At 42.7% G+C, this 15,491-nt stretch overlaps 1 protein-coding gene across 5 annotated transcripts; it reads right to left on the bottom strand.

The window, feature by feature from the left end:
* Nucleotides 1–629: 629 nt before the first annotated feature.
* On the bottom strand, nt 630–14,848 carry Sema6d (semaphorin 6D). Of its 5 annotated transcripts, none has more exons than XM_028760048.1 (18): nt 14,695–14,848; nt 14,180–14,291; nt 13,581–13,641; nt 13,396–13,458; nt 13,191–13,292; nt 12,869–12,959; nt 12,304–12,423; nt 11,531–11,619; nt 10,592–10,809; nt 10,350–10,481; nt 9,871–10,026; nt 9,617–9,790; nt 8,746–8,886; nt 8,571–8,648; nt 8,120–8,181; nt 7,705–7,761; nt 6,040–6,207; nt 630–4,400 (listed from the first exon to the last, which is right to left on the bottom strand). In XM_028760048.1, exons 1-18 carry the CDS (start codon nt 14,801–14,803, stop codon nt 3,112–3,114), a joined length of 3,222 nt encoding a protein of 1,073 aa, XP_028615881.1. In that variant the 5' UTR covers nt 14,804–14,848; the 3' UTR covers nt 630–3,111. The 5 variants fall into 5 exon arrangements, with proteins under 5 accessions (XP_028615881.1, XP_028615882.1, XP_028615884.1 ...); XM_028760049.1 differs by having other exon boundaries at nt 6,052–6,207; XM_028760051.1 differs by lacking the exon at nt 6,040–6,207.
* Between the last annotated feature and the right edge of the window lie 643 nt (nt 14,849–15,491).

The following is a 15,491-nucleotide window of genomic DNA, read 5'->3' as shown; positions in this document are numbered from 1 at the left end:
GACAAGGTAAATCATGAATTCTTTGTGTGGTATCTGTGTGTATTGTATATATGTGCGTACACATTGTGTGTAGATTCATGTATGCCATGGTGCATGTGTGGAGTTTGGAGGACAACCATGGCTATAGGTGGTCCACCTTCCACTATGCTTGAGAAATGGTCTCTCGTTCACCAGTCTACACTAGATGAGCGAGTCTGTTTGGGGGTTTCTCCTGTCTCTGCCTCCCATTGGTTAGGAGCTTTGGTCTTATAAAGTGCTACTGTGGTAAGTTTAAAGTGCTGGGGTTCAGACTCTGGTCCTCATGACTGCACATCAAGCATTCTACTCATGAGCTTTCTCCCCAGCCCATAAGGTGGAAACTCTAAATTTTCCTTCAACTTGATCAAGGTCCAAGATAAGCATTTGGCAGTGGATGCAGGGCTATAGGTCATGGGACTTTCTGGGCCGCATGTCTTATGTCTGGCTCCAGCCTTCAACGATAGTCTTCCAAGGAGAGAATGCAGCATAATGTGACCAGGTAACAAATATTTCCAGGGAAGAATATGTTCTTAGACTTTGAAATAAATCTGGCATGACTAGCATAAAAGCATGATGGCAGTATAAACCTCTTAATGTCAAAAGGCAAGATGTAATGACTTGGATATTTTATTTTGACTTTACATGCGGTGTTAAAAACCCAAAGTACATATTATTTACACATCCACAATACAAGTTTACAAGATATCTATACACGTTAAAGTCCTCTATAAAACAGTATAGAGCCACTTCACTTTAGGGTTATTTTTTTTATGCCGTACCATTAAAAAAGATACAATCTGTGTTTACCTTTGCACAAATGGATAAAGCATTTAAAATTAAATTAACAGAATAGAGACTAGAATCCATGTTAGAAATTTCAACATAAATACTGATAGAACTCACAGTACAAACTCTAAGGCAGCACAATGTTACAAAATGTTATCAGGGGGTCACACAGAGTTACCACGCTGGGATTAATATTGGTAAGGTAAATGCAAACAACATTGTTGGTGGCGGATGTGTAGTGCTTATTGTTGGTTGGTTTAATTGATTATTAAACTGTAATATTTTTAGTTGTAGAGCTGAAGTGTTTCAGCTTTGGAGTTTCCAAGAGATCACAGGGAATCATTTTTCTATAGAAAAGAATGTTCTTGAAGGAAATGGTCAACTGCGTCGGTATTCTACATCCTGTATAAAAATGATCTGGTGTTTTGTACCCCATCCTCCCCCAAGTAATGCATACCATCATCACTGTCCCAAAATATCGCTTTAACTTTGCCTGACTGGCTCAGGAGCCTTCCTCGGCTGTGGAAATTTCTAGATTAGGTTGGGTAAATGACTGGGTGATGTGCAGTGGGTTAACCAAAGCTGTCAGTCGGTTACACACCTTCAGCCATCAGTGGGCTCTGCCAAGCTACACATAAATGACTGTAGATATAGTTTCTGCAGGTGCCACGTTCCCTGGGAACCCTCATCTGACTTCACATTATCAGAACAGCAGGGGTGGAATGTTTATCATGGCAATAGTGGATGCTGCTTCTGATCCTGGAGGTGGGGGGTGCGGTGTTGTTCAACAACAAATCGCTCTAGGTTGCTTTATGACCGTAAGAAGTCTTCAGGTGCTGGCTGCAAAACGTTTACAAGTGGCACATGGGAAATGGTGCTCTGTAGTGGAAACACTCAACATACTTCTACCACTCGCGTGAATAAGGCACAAAATGCACAGATCCAGGTAAACTCACATGTGGTATTTACAGTTCACTGTCATTGCCTGCATGACTCAGGAGAAAAATCCTCACATCGCAGAACATGGACGGAGGGAGGCCAGGACTACTAAGAGCTTTACAGACCCTCCCTGCTAAGCCAACTGTAATTCCTTTTCTGTCTGTCTCTTTCTTTTGCCCTACTTTTGGTTTTTCTTTCACCTTGGGGTTTGGGGGCAGGAGGAGTTAAGAGAGGAAAAGTTTTACTACATGGAAAATAAAATAACACAATTGAAATAAACGCTTGTAAGTGTGTCCAAGGTTGAGTAGCGTGCCTCAGGCTTTGATTCACAGTGGACAGGTAAATGTTACTACTGAATACTGATAGATACATCAAGGATACCTCTTAATTTCTCTAACTTCTTAAGCTGGCAAGGCTGGAATAGATGTTCTGATGGATAGCAGCACAAAATTACTTAGAACGCTTAAATGTTCTGACACTGGGTACCACACAGGTTATGTTAATCACTTGACAGTCAAAGAAGCCTTGACTATTCCTTATCGGAGCCGAACACGATGGACCGGTGTAGGAGGATGTTAGTTCTTGTTCAGTCATGCTTACTGTAAACAACTCCATAGTACAAAAGATGCAATGGGCACCTAAATAAATCCTAATGGGTTGGTCTCTCTCTCTCTGTCTCTCTCTCTCTCTCTCTCTCTCTCTCTCTCTGTCTCTCTCTCTCTCTCACTCTCTCTCTCTCTCACACTCTCTCTCTCTCTCTTTCTCTCTCTCTCTCTCTCTCTCACACACACACACACGCTCCTCTCTTAACACAGTTTGTTGGTGGCATTGGAAAAAAAACTGCCACACTTGGAAAAAAATGCTACAGTTTGGGTCAAAGATTGACTTTTCAGCAAACTGCTTGGTAATCTCCAAGCTCATTTTGTTTTGAGACATTCCCATCTTTCCATTTTGACATTTGTGCAAGAGGCAAGGTGAATGCATACATATTAAAATGTTCACATTTAATGGGAAGACCACACAGAATGGCAGTCTACATTGAACCCATTTTCAAGTATTTGTTCAGTCTTCTGAGTACTGTATCAGCTCTTTATACTGGTGAAGGGAACCTTTCCAGGCTACACATCCCTTCAGCTTCAAACGAAAGAAATGGAATGAGCAGGACCTCCCTTCGTTTCCGGCAAGTACACAGAAGCCTTGCTGTAGTAGCTACATGTGGCAAGTTCTGGTGTTACCAAAGTGACAGAGTTTCTTTGGCTACTTGTTTCTCTTAAAATACAAGCAGGTATCTCGTCTTAAGGTACCCTCACAGCTTCCTCGAGACAGCAGGGACAGGATAAAGCCACACGGGAATAGCACACTTGAGGCTTAGTAAGTGTATTTGTTCAGTGGTCTGACAGATGTGGTTTGAGGAACAAAGGAAGGCTTTGGTGGCACATCAGGTTTTAAGGATGGTGTCCTCTTTAGTCCCGTCCTGGGTAGGGTGCCATTACTAGTGTAGCTGCTTTGTCTGGAGAGGGAGGGCTGCAGATGAACACTCACCGGTGTCCCCTGAATATAGTCCACCTTTGCCCCTGTTGGGGCGGGCATATATCCTCCACGGTTCATACTTGGCTGTCTAGATAACAAAACACCATTTGGTGAGTTTAAGTTTTTAGGCACAGCAGATATAGAGTGCCTCTGGGAGGAATTTTTGTGATAACCCCTTTGTCTTTCCAGAGAAGTCATTGGGACCCCAGGAGTGTTGGGGACATCTACTCTCTTGGTTGGACTATTTCTGGGGAGTGTTGAGGGAGGGGAATATAGAGACGCCTCCCTGTTAGGGACCTTGGGTGGAACCTCAGACATTGGTCCCACTGGGTCCAGCATGAGGGTTTGATGAGCCATATGGATTTCTCCCATGATGGCTTTAGGGTTACTGTTTGGGTCATTTAGATGCTTCAAGAGATCATTGAGGGTATTTCTGGAATCCACAGAACGCCGGTGTTCCCTCTTACTGGATGACTTTGTAAGAGGGTGGTCGATGTTCTGAAGCTTCTTTTCAGCTTTGTGGGCATTAGAGTTTGAGAAGGATGTATTGTAGTCATGAGTGGCGTTTGGAAGAACAATGGCACTGGGGATGTGCCCATGACTTAATGGGGAATGAGGTGGAGGACTGGAAGGAAAAAACTGGGGGTGTTCTTTCCTTGAAGCACCATGGCTGTGGGCCTTCTCAGAGTGGCTCTTCATGGCCTGCAGGGTCTTCTGGTGGAGTACAGGTGTGGATTCTGGTGTGGGGAGAGCAGCCAGCTCTGGAGGCTGGCCTCGATGGTCCATGGCCATGGATTTTGTATCCGTGTTGGGTGGCAGCTCCTTCCGACTGGTCAGCAGGTTGCTGTAGAGTTTAGGAGAATCAATGTTCTGCTGGTATTCCTTGACAGGACTGTCAAAGAGACCGTTCAGCTTGGCAAAGCTTCCACTGGAGTCTGTGCATGACTGGGCTGACTCTGCATCTTTATGGATCTTTCTGTTCTTGCGAACGAACATGTCACGATAGCAGTATACAGCCACTCCTGCAATGAACGCACCCAAGACAAAAGCTGCAAACACACAGGTGATGAGGACATTCATATGGACCATCTGGTTGGAATCTCCAGACTGGACTTCCCACCGTACACCTGCAACAGACATGTGAAGACTTTGAATGAAGTGCTTTTAAAAATATATTAGGTAGAAAATAGCTTATACTGAGTCAATACTACCTTCAAACTCTCCATATGCTTAGCTTACAGGAGCAAATAGATACCAAACTCTCACAGTATTCCACCCCCCTGAAGTCACAATAAAATTTCCAGAAACATGTATGCTTGCTGCACAAGTCCTTGGTAAATACTTCTTTCTCCTTTCACCCAGTCTCTTAGGCAGTTGTTAGGAATTTTAAGAGTTTCTATCTAAAAAGCAGAGTTAGAACAGTTCAGAAAACATGTACCTTTTGATGCTCACCTAATTCTTAAACCAGGGTTAAAGAGTTGCTGCTGGGGTTAAGGAAATATCTGAATTAACAAAAACACACAGCAGGCTCAGATAGCTATGCTAATACAGTTGTGTTAACTAGGACAAAAACATAACTGGTCACAAACTAAAAGCAAGTACTTGGTCAGTGTTAAATACAAATGTACACCTGTAGGTTTGTGCTCACGGTCTGTTTTGAAATTTCACCTTGGGATGAAATATTCATGAAGTATCTACTATGTAAGAAAACCGGACAGTGTAAGAAAATAATCAACTACATATTAGTTTAAGAATCCTTAAATTATCTGGAGGCATTTGAGAAATACTTAAATTAGACCTAGAAAATGAAGAGTGAGTTAGTTTGTAATTATTGGAAATTTTAATGCAACCACAGACATCTAATAACCGATTAGAGAAATATTAGGTTAAGAGGTATTCAGGTCTGTTATATGTTATACACACAGATATCCCAGAATAACTGAGTCAGAGGGATTGGGAAGGTTCTCTGATATTAAGTTAGTAATAAGGTCCTTGAATATTAGTTGGTTTCAATCAGTTGTCAAAGCTGTGGAATTTAATGGTATTGTGAAAGACCAGGAGAGAGAAGAAAAAAGAAATGGTATTACTGAAGAAATCAAAACAGAAATAATGATTATAAAATCGTTTGCAATGAAAATATAAACAAAATAAAACAAAATAAAATCAACAGAAGTAAATCATAAATGACAAGGCAGTGCCATAAGAACTGGCTGGAAACCTGATACCATAGCATATACACAAAGGGATAGACATTTTTTCTAGAGTATTAAATCTTACAAGCAAATTGACCAGACAGCTTTTTAACTTCACCTATTAAGGACTGAATGCAGTAATTGCAGACAAGTACTATGCCGTACTTTGCCGCTTGTGGCACTCGGACAACTTGCCACCCTGCATATCTTTTCCACATTACATCTGCAGATGAAGCTAAGAAGGGGCTGAGATAGCCTCCTAGATAGAATATTTGGTAAAGGTATTTGTCATCTGCCAGCTTTTCTTCTTTGATATTGAGAGGGTGACCCTCAAAGTCCTCTGATATTCATCAGGCTCTCAGCGTCTGCAGGCAGAAACCAACACAGATTAGATTGTCTGAGTGGCTGTCTCAGGAGCTATGTCTTGGACAGGAATGCACTCAGACTTAAACCACAGGAAAGCAAAGTCACTGTGGCCAGTGGGACTGCAGCTCTACTAAGTTTCACCTCTGAGAGCCAGGCTAGGGATCAGGTTTCCATGCAGTCAGAGATGAAGTGCCTGGCCAGGCCTTACCCTTTGGGATACCTGATATAGTATCAGTAAAATCAGAAGTGTTTGGGTCATCTTGAACTACAAATTTCCGGGAGCTCGTCAGTTTAGGTCTCCAGGTATCAATCACTTTAGATGTAATTTCTGGGCTACTTGCCACAGTGGTAACAGAAGATGAGGATACCTCCATGTCTGTGGTGGCAAACAGATGTCCATTAACATGGCTAGCGTCAAGAAAGACTTTTCTGATTGCTTCCTTGCATTTGAAAGTCAAATATATGTTCTCAGAAATCCTGTCCTAGAATTTTGTCAAAGCCCCCTTGAGGGAATGAGACCAAATCTTTTTCTTGCAAGAGAAGAGTAAAAACTAAAAGCTGGTAATGAAGATACATGATGCAGATTTCCAAAGTAAGAGACACATGAACATTCCTACTGAAGCCTCCTCATGGAAATGTAACACAAGCTCCAACTTAGGCTGACCCTGGCTCTCTCCACCTCGATCTCAGGATTGTTTAATCTATTTGTAATGTGTAATGTACAGAAGACCTTTGTGAATGGCTGGGGTCTTTATTCCCTTTCCTTCCCTGGAGAAGCTATAATGGAATGCCTTTATTCCCTTTCCTTCCCTGGAGAAGCTATAAAGGAATTACATTTAGAAAATACCTGATCTGGTCCAAGTAAACACTTGATCTTGGACCTGATAAACCTGTTCTGCCTAAGAGGCCGCTACTCTGCTTCCCGAAGGCCTCTGTCCGTTTGAAGGTTTCCCCATGCACTGAGAGCCTCCATCCACAGTGCAGCACAAACCTTGCTGTGTTCTCCAAAATGCCTGGGGAGTTTCTTCCAAAGAGTTAGCAGTAACTCATGCACAAGCAATGGTATTTAAACACTGAATAAGGATGTTGGGATACATGAGACAGGTCATCCTTTTCTCCCCCCTGAGGGATGAAACTGATGTGAACCCTAGACGCAGCACAGTCGGGAGAACAACCAAACCTTTCCGTGTCTATTGCGAGCTTTAACCTAGTAGATTTCCATGAATATATAAGCATATGCTTTTAGATACGGTATAGACTGATCCAATAGTTACAGGAAGAGACTTCTAAACAAACACAGACAGATGTGCATGGAGACCCCACTGTACATCTTTGTACATCAAAATCCAGCTTCATTCAACTGAAGCTAGCTTCTTTCACACCACTGAGAACACAACATTCAGAGATTCCTGGGATTGCCATGAAACATTCAAAAAAGATCTTTAGAACTTAGAAATACACATTTTTGTAAAATGCATATTGTTCATTCCTTGTTCGTATGAAAGGTGGGGAGAGAAGGGGAAAATTATGCAATTCTGTCATCCATGTGATATAGATGGCCAGAGGGAGCATTCACAATGCAAAGGGTTGAGAGAAGGAAGCTGGGCGCTGGCGTGCAATTGAAATGCAGAATATGTCAACCCACTGGGCTCTCCTTAAGGATGTCCCTTGGTCAATGATGAACCATTCCATGCTACACACGGGTGGAGGGCTGAGTAAGAAAACATCTCTCAGGACCTTCAGAGGGTTATGAGTCAAAGCAGAAAAATGAAGGGCTGCCAAACTGCGCAAAAGGAGGGGGGAAGAGGGGCAGAAAATGCTGAACTGAAGGAAAGGAAAGACTGTTAATTCAAAAAAATTAAAAAAAACTAACCAGATGTTGGCCCGCCAAATATTTTGTAATCTGGTGTAGTTGAAGTAGGCAAACTTTCTAAAGGGATCAAAGGAACAAGTCATCAGTGAAGAGTAACGGAAAGAAAGCAAAAAAGTTTATGAACTCCAAGTAATAGAAAAAAGTCCAAAGAAAAGACTACAAACTAAAAGTCTACTGGTTACACTACCTTTCTCTACATTGTTTGTTTACAAAAGTGCAAATGGCGAAGGAAAAGAAAAACTCAGAATCTTTTCTAATGGACCCCCATGACCAAAGAGCTCAGCTTTTGCGAAGTTTACGTTAAATGCTAGGTGGTATGTGTCCCTAGTCATTATAAAGGCTGGTTGTAAAATAATGTTTGCGTGCAAATGTGGTCCAAAGGAGCAGCTGGAGGACAGGGAGGCGTCTGTCTTACCGTGGCAGTCCCCTAGGTGGGCCGTGTCGCCATACTCCGTGTCCTGCTCATATCCTCCAGCACTGTGGTTATGGAAAGCAAAGAAGTCTTCAGTTAACAGCCTTCATAGGGACAAGGGACAACCAGGACAGAGCCAAGACAGACTGGTTAGTGAGAGTAAGCAGAGAGAGCACACTAACGATTCAACACAATTGCCAGTGGAATTACTTGTTAGTTTAGCTAGGTTGCCTAAGAGAATAAAATGGTTTCTCTTCCCAATCTATTGCCCTCTAGAGTTGTTGTATCTAAATCTCATTTCCCTCTCAAATTTTAGATCTTCTCTTTTAAAAATTCCCCCACACCAAAATAAGAAAGGACGGAAAAGAAAAGCAGTACAACTGGGAATTTACTATTTTGTTTTGGAGCTGTTGATACCCTGAGAGAAAATGGCTAGGTGGTCCAGCATACTTACAGCATCCCTAAGGTCACTCTCTCACAAACTCCTTGGCTTAACCAACCACAGTATGGGTCACGTGATGCGATACAAGACCTGGAGAAAAATCAAACAGACCGTGATGCGGATTTTTCTCCTCAGCACAGAATACAACAGTGCTCGAGCAGGAATGAATAAGGACACGGAAGCTTACTTTTTACAGGATCCATAGCGCTCACAACGGCTGAGGGGGATGCGGACCACGCAGCTAGAGAAGGCCACATATAAAGCATGGTGATCTTTGTCCAGCTGTAATGAGATGACCTTTCTGTCCTCCTCAGTCTCGGCACTGCACCTATTTGGTGATTACATTTTGAAGACATACACTGAAGTCAAGCCTGTACCAACTATACAAGAGGCATGATTTGGCAGCCAACCAAACCATGTGTCTAACTTGAGAAATAATAATTATGGGATATATAGCTCTATGTTTTTGTGTAGATGGTTACATTTCAAGCTGGACAAAGGGTTCTTTAAAATTGCTTTCCTGGCTGAATGGGGTTGCAGCTGTGAAGACTTGTTAGGCTCTAAAAAAATGAGAAAGATAATATTCTAATGTGTTTAAATCCTCCCACGCTAAAGGCCTCTGGGTGTCTCATGTATTCAACTTCCCTCGCTCACTCCTTATGTGTTTTAACTGTCCAAACTATCTCGCTAAACTCTAAGTATACTCTCTGTGTGCATGCTTACAATCAATTTTGCCACATGCAGCATCCCAAAATAGATCTGCAAGGTAAGATGGTGCTAAAATGTTCTCACTTTTCACAGGTGAGGAAGGAGGGATGCCTTATTTTTAAACTCATCAGCTGTTCACCCTCCTGGCCCCAGTGGGCTTACAAAAACAAACAAGTCTGAAAAGCAATTCAATGGGGGAGGTAAACAATAAAGAAGAAATAAAACCCAAATGGAACCTGTAAAAGGCATCACTAATTTAGAAATCTGAAAGAAAAATGGCCAGATGAGCTAGATATACACTGGTCATTTTTTGAGCAGGGCTAAAGAGAGTTCTCCCAAAACATACTTACTTGGCTGGGTTGTAAGCTTCAATCTCTTCGAGTAATACACTGTCATTCAAAGAGAAAGGACTAGTCTTTGCCAAAACTTTAAGCACCACGCCAGCTTCGGAACCAACAAAGATGACTGTGTAGTTTTGGTATGGCCCTGCTGAACGGTCCACTTCAATGGCTGTCAACCTGTACCTAGCAGAGGAAAGAGGCAGGTCAGATCAGGAGGTCCATGACAGGAGAAAAGGGTGGACATAGATGACCTATGGTCTCACCTGACCCGCGTCTTTGTGAACCAGGGCTCATCAGCAATGGGTGGGACAGCAGAGTCCATCAGCGGGTGGGACTTGATGAAAGACAGGGTGTCATCTGGAAAGTCTATGGAAGTTTTATAAGCTTCCGCGAGGCCGTGTTTGGCACAACAGCCAGGCCTGAAACGAAAACAGCAAGCTTCAATCATTCTCTCACATACTGGATTTAAGGAGTAAGCATGCATTCTGTAGAGAAGAGGTCAAGAGAGGAAGGAAGGACTGAAAAACTTGAGCAGTAATGTCATTTCCCAGAATTCCATGGGCTTTTGCACAGACACATGCCCAGGGCATAACAGGATAACACTGATTGGCTTTGTGAGGACTGTCCCAGAGGGATGCCCGCTGGGGTGGGAGGTTGGATGACAGATGGATAGAAGGTGGTGCCAATGTTCATGGGGGGAGGGACGATGTTCAATACAAAAACCTTTGCCTCTTTTCTTTACCTTGGCTTTGGTACTTTGTCTTCAGGAACCGCTGTCCAAACAGAGTCTGGGGTTTTCTGTTCTTTGAACCGCCCTTTGAACACTTTCTCAATGTCATCCATGCTAAAGGCACAAACTGCGGAACCAGGAATGCTGAAAAATGAGACACTCATGAGGACGAGGCCAACAGCGGGGGCCACACACAATTCTCACAGGGAGCACAGGGCCCCTGTGGGAGGACCGGGATTTCTGCTGGTTCCCACCTGTTGAGCTGCGTGGTGAAGACCCCAATCACCGTGGGGATGCCATTGATTTGGATTATGTCAGTTATAGACTGCAGAACATCGAAGTAGAAAAAGGAATCTCCAGGAACCGAGCAGTTAAGCCGAGCCTTTAGGAAGGAAGTCCAGTGCTTCTCCAGGACTCGCTGTGAACCACCCATGTCGTTTTTACAAATGCGAGCCACTCGGGAATACACAGCCTGCCCAGAGACAAGAACCAAGCCATGAGACTGTGAGCACAGAAGAGGAGCACAACCAGATTCTGCCACTCAAGGGAGATACACAAACAGAAACCAAAGGAAACAAAAGAAAATAGATGTTTGGCTCAGAACAAGCCACCTCCTCCCTGTACTGCCATGCAGTGAGAATGCATGAAGAGTTTTTCTCACTTTGCCAAACATGCTCCCTGAGACCTGAGCTTTCTGTCTTCCTGGCTGAATGAAAACCATGCCTGTGCGTCTGCCTCTAACTTTGTCTATTGCTTCTCATATTATTAATAAAATGTGCAGTCCTTGAACGTGGTTGTAGAAGAGTCTGCAATACTTAAGGAGCACATGGGCTTTTACAGAAATACTCCAAATTGAACAGGGGTTCCCATTCTCCATACTGCCTTTGACACTGGGAAGGATGAGACCATCGATGGCTTTCTAAAGAGTAAAAAGGCCTCCACTTTCTATGGTGATAGAAATAAAAATATGAAAGCTTTTGAAAGCCCAAGGAGGCAGCTGTTCCCACTTAGGGCATTGTGAGGTGTTTTCCAGCAGTTAGCGGTACCATCAGCAACCCAGTTCCCTTATGCACCCTTAAATGCATGCAAGTGGGCCCTTTGAAACAACACAGGAGAGCACCCGCCACTCTTCCAAAGTGGGTGGGATTTCATTCAGTTTAAGTCCACAGTGCACATCAAACATATATACTTGCCTTGCCTAAGTTGTTATGTTCCACGGCAATTTCTCTGAAGAAGAAATAGACATAGTTTCCGTACTCTATGGCATGAAGAAAGTGTGGTTCTGAAAGATTGAAAACAAGCCATTCTTAAAGGATGATTCAATTAGTGTAAGCCCCCAGCTGCCAGCTCCGTTGTGTAACTCCACTTGGAGCAGTGATTTTAAGGAGTCCCAATATGGGTGTGTTCAAGCTTCAAGAGCCTGTGTCTTTAAAGTCAGCTAATGGACTGTAAAAAAGAAAGCGGCCTGCAGGGAACTGAGCTACAGAAAAGGTCTTTGTCTCAACAGATTTATTCATTAACCTATTTAACTTGGGAAGAAAATCTCATTTTGAGAATTTTTTTAAAACCCTTGATTTTCAGAATTTAATGAGCAAGATGACTCTATAAATATGAACTCATCAATTCTCACTAATAAAGTTCCCAAATGGGTAGATGTATATAGGAAGGAAGTGTTGTGGTATGGGAGAGCAGTACTATAAGCATTTGGAGTTAGACAATTTGACACACGAAGACAAGGCATCTATCTACGTTGGCCACTTGCATAACTGTCTCCAGGAACTTATTCCCTGACACATCAACTAGTCTACTAATCCCCTGCCAATGTCGAGTTTAATAAGCAAAACACCATGTGCTTATTCTAGATGAGCAAAGTTATGCTCTGAACTTCCTGTTGGCCTTGGCTGCTGCTCCCACTTAAGCCTTCTGACTCTACCCCCAAACCCCAAGGCAATGCTCCTTTAGGTACCTTTGATCCATTTGGAATCGTATTTTATTGTGCGAAGGGCAGATCCATCACCCATGCTCCTGTAAATGACAGCATCACTGGCCAGGAAATCAGCCACTGTGGCAGAATAGAGTTTCCCATCTGAAACCAAAGTTATAATTTGGTAAAATATCCATTATTACCTATGGTGTGTTAGCACAGCTACCTTTTGCAGTGTTTCACCTGGCATCATTAGTTATGCAAGAAACTACACTGGTGCTCACCCTTAACCTCTAACTGGCTGTCCTATGATTATTACCTAATTTTACAGGTGAGGGATCTAAGCACCCAAAATTAAGCAATGTATTCAGGGTCAGCGGCTTAGTTAATGACAGAGCCACGTGTAAGAATACTTATACCCATCACTGAGATACATCTGTTGTGGTTTTTTTTCACGTATTCTCCTTAATAATTTGTTCATAGGCTTTAGCCTTTGAAATGCTTGTGTCAAAGTACATATCTAAGGTATGAGCTTTTGTCTTCTTTAAATTCTCTTGCACCTTCAACATCATTGATCAGTGATACTTAATACACTGTAGCTTCTTACCAGCAAAGAGGGCAACATTGGTTTGTCGGGCATCAAACGGGCATCGTGCCAGGCCGCTAATTTCTTCCCCATCATATTCTAAGGTACTCAACTGCAAGACAAAAAAAAGTAGCTTGTGTCGCATCTGTTCAATGTATTTGTTTGAAGGCAATATTGCTTTGTGTATATTGAAATTCTATTTGAGAGATTCTTTTATATTCTCTTATAACAAAGATAAAACAAATCTCTTGGTTACAGCAGAGAAGGTTCAATTCTAATAGCATACCCAAGACGGAAATTTTAGTTGGGGAGAAAAATAATTCATCATACAAACCATACTTACTCTGTAGTATCTGCACATCGGGTTGAACGCATTAGTGCCACAGACAAAAACCATCTCATCATTTCTTGGGACAAAGACTTTGATGAAGTTGTGGCATTCATCCTAAAGGGGAAATAATTACATGGCGGTCAGACATCTCCTATGGTGATGTCATGGTGGCAAGGCCACCAGGAGGGAATGTGGTAGGCCCATCCACTGCACTTACTTTATGCTTGCCTTTCATAGCGCAATTTTCTCGATCTTGCTGTCTGGACCTCCACGTCAGCTTCTAGATTAATCAAGTAAAATCAAAGCTCAGTATTAATGAATGCACTTGGAGTGTGTGTGGGGTGTCGTTACTGAAGCTCAGGGGAGTGTGGATGCACTCGCCCTCTGGAGCTAGCTGCTCACCTTGCTTGGTATCACCTCTGTCTGGGGGATTTCATTTAAGTTCACCGTATAGACTTGATCCCTGTTGGAAACAAGGCAGTTCAGTCATATCCTGTGAAGTCGTCAATGCTATATGCTGCTTCTTATTTCATCTTTACAGATCTGCCATTACTGTGTTTTAAAGATCATCTGGCCTCTCTGTGACTTGAGCAAAGTGAACAGTGTACTTTCTCATTAGGGAGATGCTTGTGTGCATCGCTGCAGCCAGGGCAAGCACAGCCTTTCTCTCCAGGCTTGGGGCAAGCTGACTGGGCAGAAGCACAGGCATCTTTCTGATATTGGCCTGAAAAATTCTAAGTTAGGAAAGAATAAAGAATGACACCTCCCCCTCCCCCACTACTTTGGGACAAAATAATGGTGTATGATTACTGGATGTGTCACTGAAGGCGTTAACTCTGCTTTCTGTCCTGATACCCAGCATGCTCTTCATGAGAGTATTTTTGGCTACTTGCAGTTTTTGATCACAATCACATATTAGTTTTTCATGAACTAGACACATTAATGCAAGCACCACAAGAGAAAAGAATTTTAATCTAATAAACCAACGAAAGGAAAATTACCTGCCAGCAATATAAAGTGTGTCTCGAATTTTCAACATCAGCTGAAAGTCCAGCCTATGCTGTGATTCGTTGCCTGAAGGGCGTCCTCTAAAAACCGGATATTGCCTTGAATCTGCAAGTAAAAATGGGCTAAACCATCAGTCAGGATTACGGAGCTGAATAATCAATAGCCAGCATTGATTAGCTGTATATAGTACTTGTAGGAAGGGTTTTAACTAAATTCCTCTCTTAAGGTCTTGAATATAAATTAGTAAAAGATGGAGAATTGTCAGCAAATGGTCTTTTTCTTTTTTACTGAAAATATATAATCTCTGTGTCTGGGCTGTTGCAGGATGGCACCCAACAGAACTGGCTCAGTTTCTGCACAGCCGAGGAAAGACTGCAGATGATTTAATGTGCAAATCATTGTAAAGATATATTAAAATTTGTCTCTGATGCTGAAAAATGAATAGATATAGAAAAAGACAAACAAAAGGCTTCTTTTGCAAACAAGGAAATGGTTTTGGGTAACTTACAGTGATAGTCAACAGTGTTAAGGGGCTCATCATCTTCTGGGAAGCTGACTGCCCGTAACCTGGAGACCAGGAGGAACAGCACGCAGAACCAAAGCAGAAAGAACCTCATGGTTGGCCAAGAAGAAATCTGAGTTCCCCCACCTCAGAAGTCCCACTTAGCTACCTAGAAGACAAAAGCATCATGGAAAGACCTTTATGCCATGGTGGAATTGGTTTCTTGTTTGTAGCCGGTTCAAATTTTTGCCCACCTCTTTCTATAGCCCCCTATTTATCAAGAGATCCTGACAGTGGCAGACAGGTATCTGCAAGAACAGACAAAAGGCAGCACCGAGCCAGGCCTCGCTGAAGCACCTGGTGAGCATATTGATGCTTTAGGTACATTTGCCAAAATTTTGGAGGTAACTCTGTGTCATCGCAGCAAAATCACCAGAACCCCAAACAGAAGTGTTGGCTGTTAACTTGGCAAGGAAGTGGGCAAAGGAGGGATCAGAATTTTAATTAAACTCCAATCTGCATCCCTTCCCCCAGTCCTGAATCACATAGATACAACATGCATCTTCCTCTCATCAAAGACCCAAACTGCCTTGAAAAGCCAGAGCTGATGACCTTGTCCTCAGCCACTGTTACTGCAGAGGATCTAGCATCGCCTGTGTCACAGTTTAATATTCTGAATTAGGTGTTTTGAAAACCAATGTGGAAAAGAGGTCAATGACCTTGTATTAGGATGTAAGGGATTGAAAAGAAATAAAATGATTCCGTGAAAACCAATCAGTAAAGCCGGGAGTGACAGAGTAGGC

The sequence above is a fragment of the Grammomys surdaster genome, unplaced genomic scaffold, assembly GCF_004785775.1.
Source record: "Grammomys surdaster isolate TR1022 unplaced genomic scaffold, NIH_TR_1.0 126381, whole genome shotgun sequence".
NCBI lineage: Eukaryota > Metazoa > Chordata > Mammalia > Rodentia > Muridae > Grammomys > Grammomys surdaster.
Note: the sequence above shows the minus strand (reverse complement) of the source record. Positions and strands in the feature narration are given on the sequence as shown.

Bases quoted from the DNA above. Each gene is read 5' to 3' on its own strand.
- Sema6d (XM_028760048.1), bottom strand. From the start codon at position 14,803: ATGAGGTTCTTTCTGCTTTGGTTCTGCGTGCTGTTCCTCCTGGTCTCC. The intron at 13,293-13,395 runs GTAAGTGCAGTG...TTTCCCCTTTAG, and splicing joins CTATGAAAGGCAAGCATAAA to GATGAATGCCACAACTTCAT. The intron at 10,810-11,530 runs GCAAGTATATAT...GTCTCTGGGCAG, and splicing joins AACATAACAACTTAGGCAAG to GCTGTGTATTCCCGAGTGGC.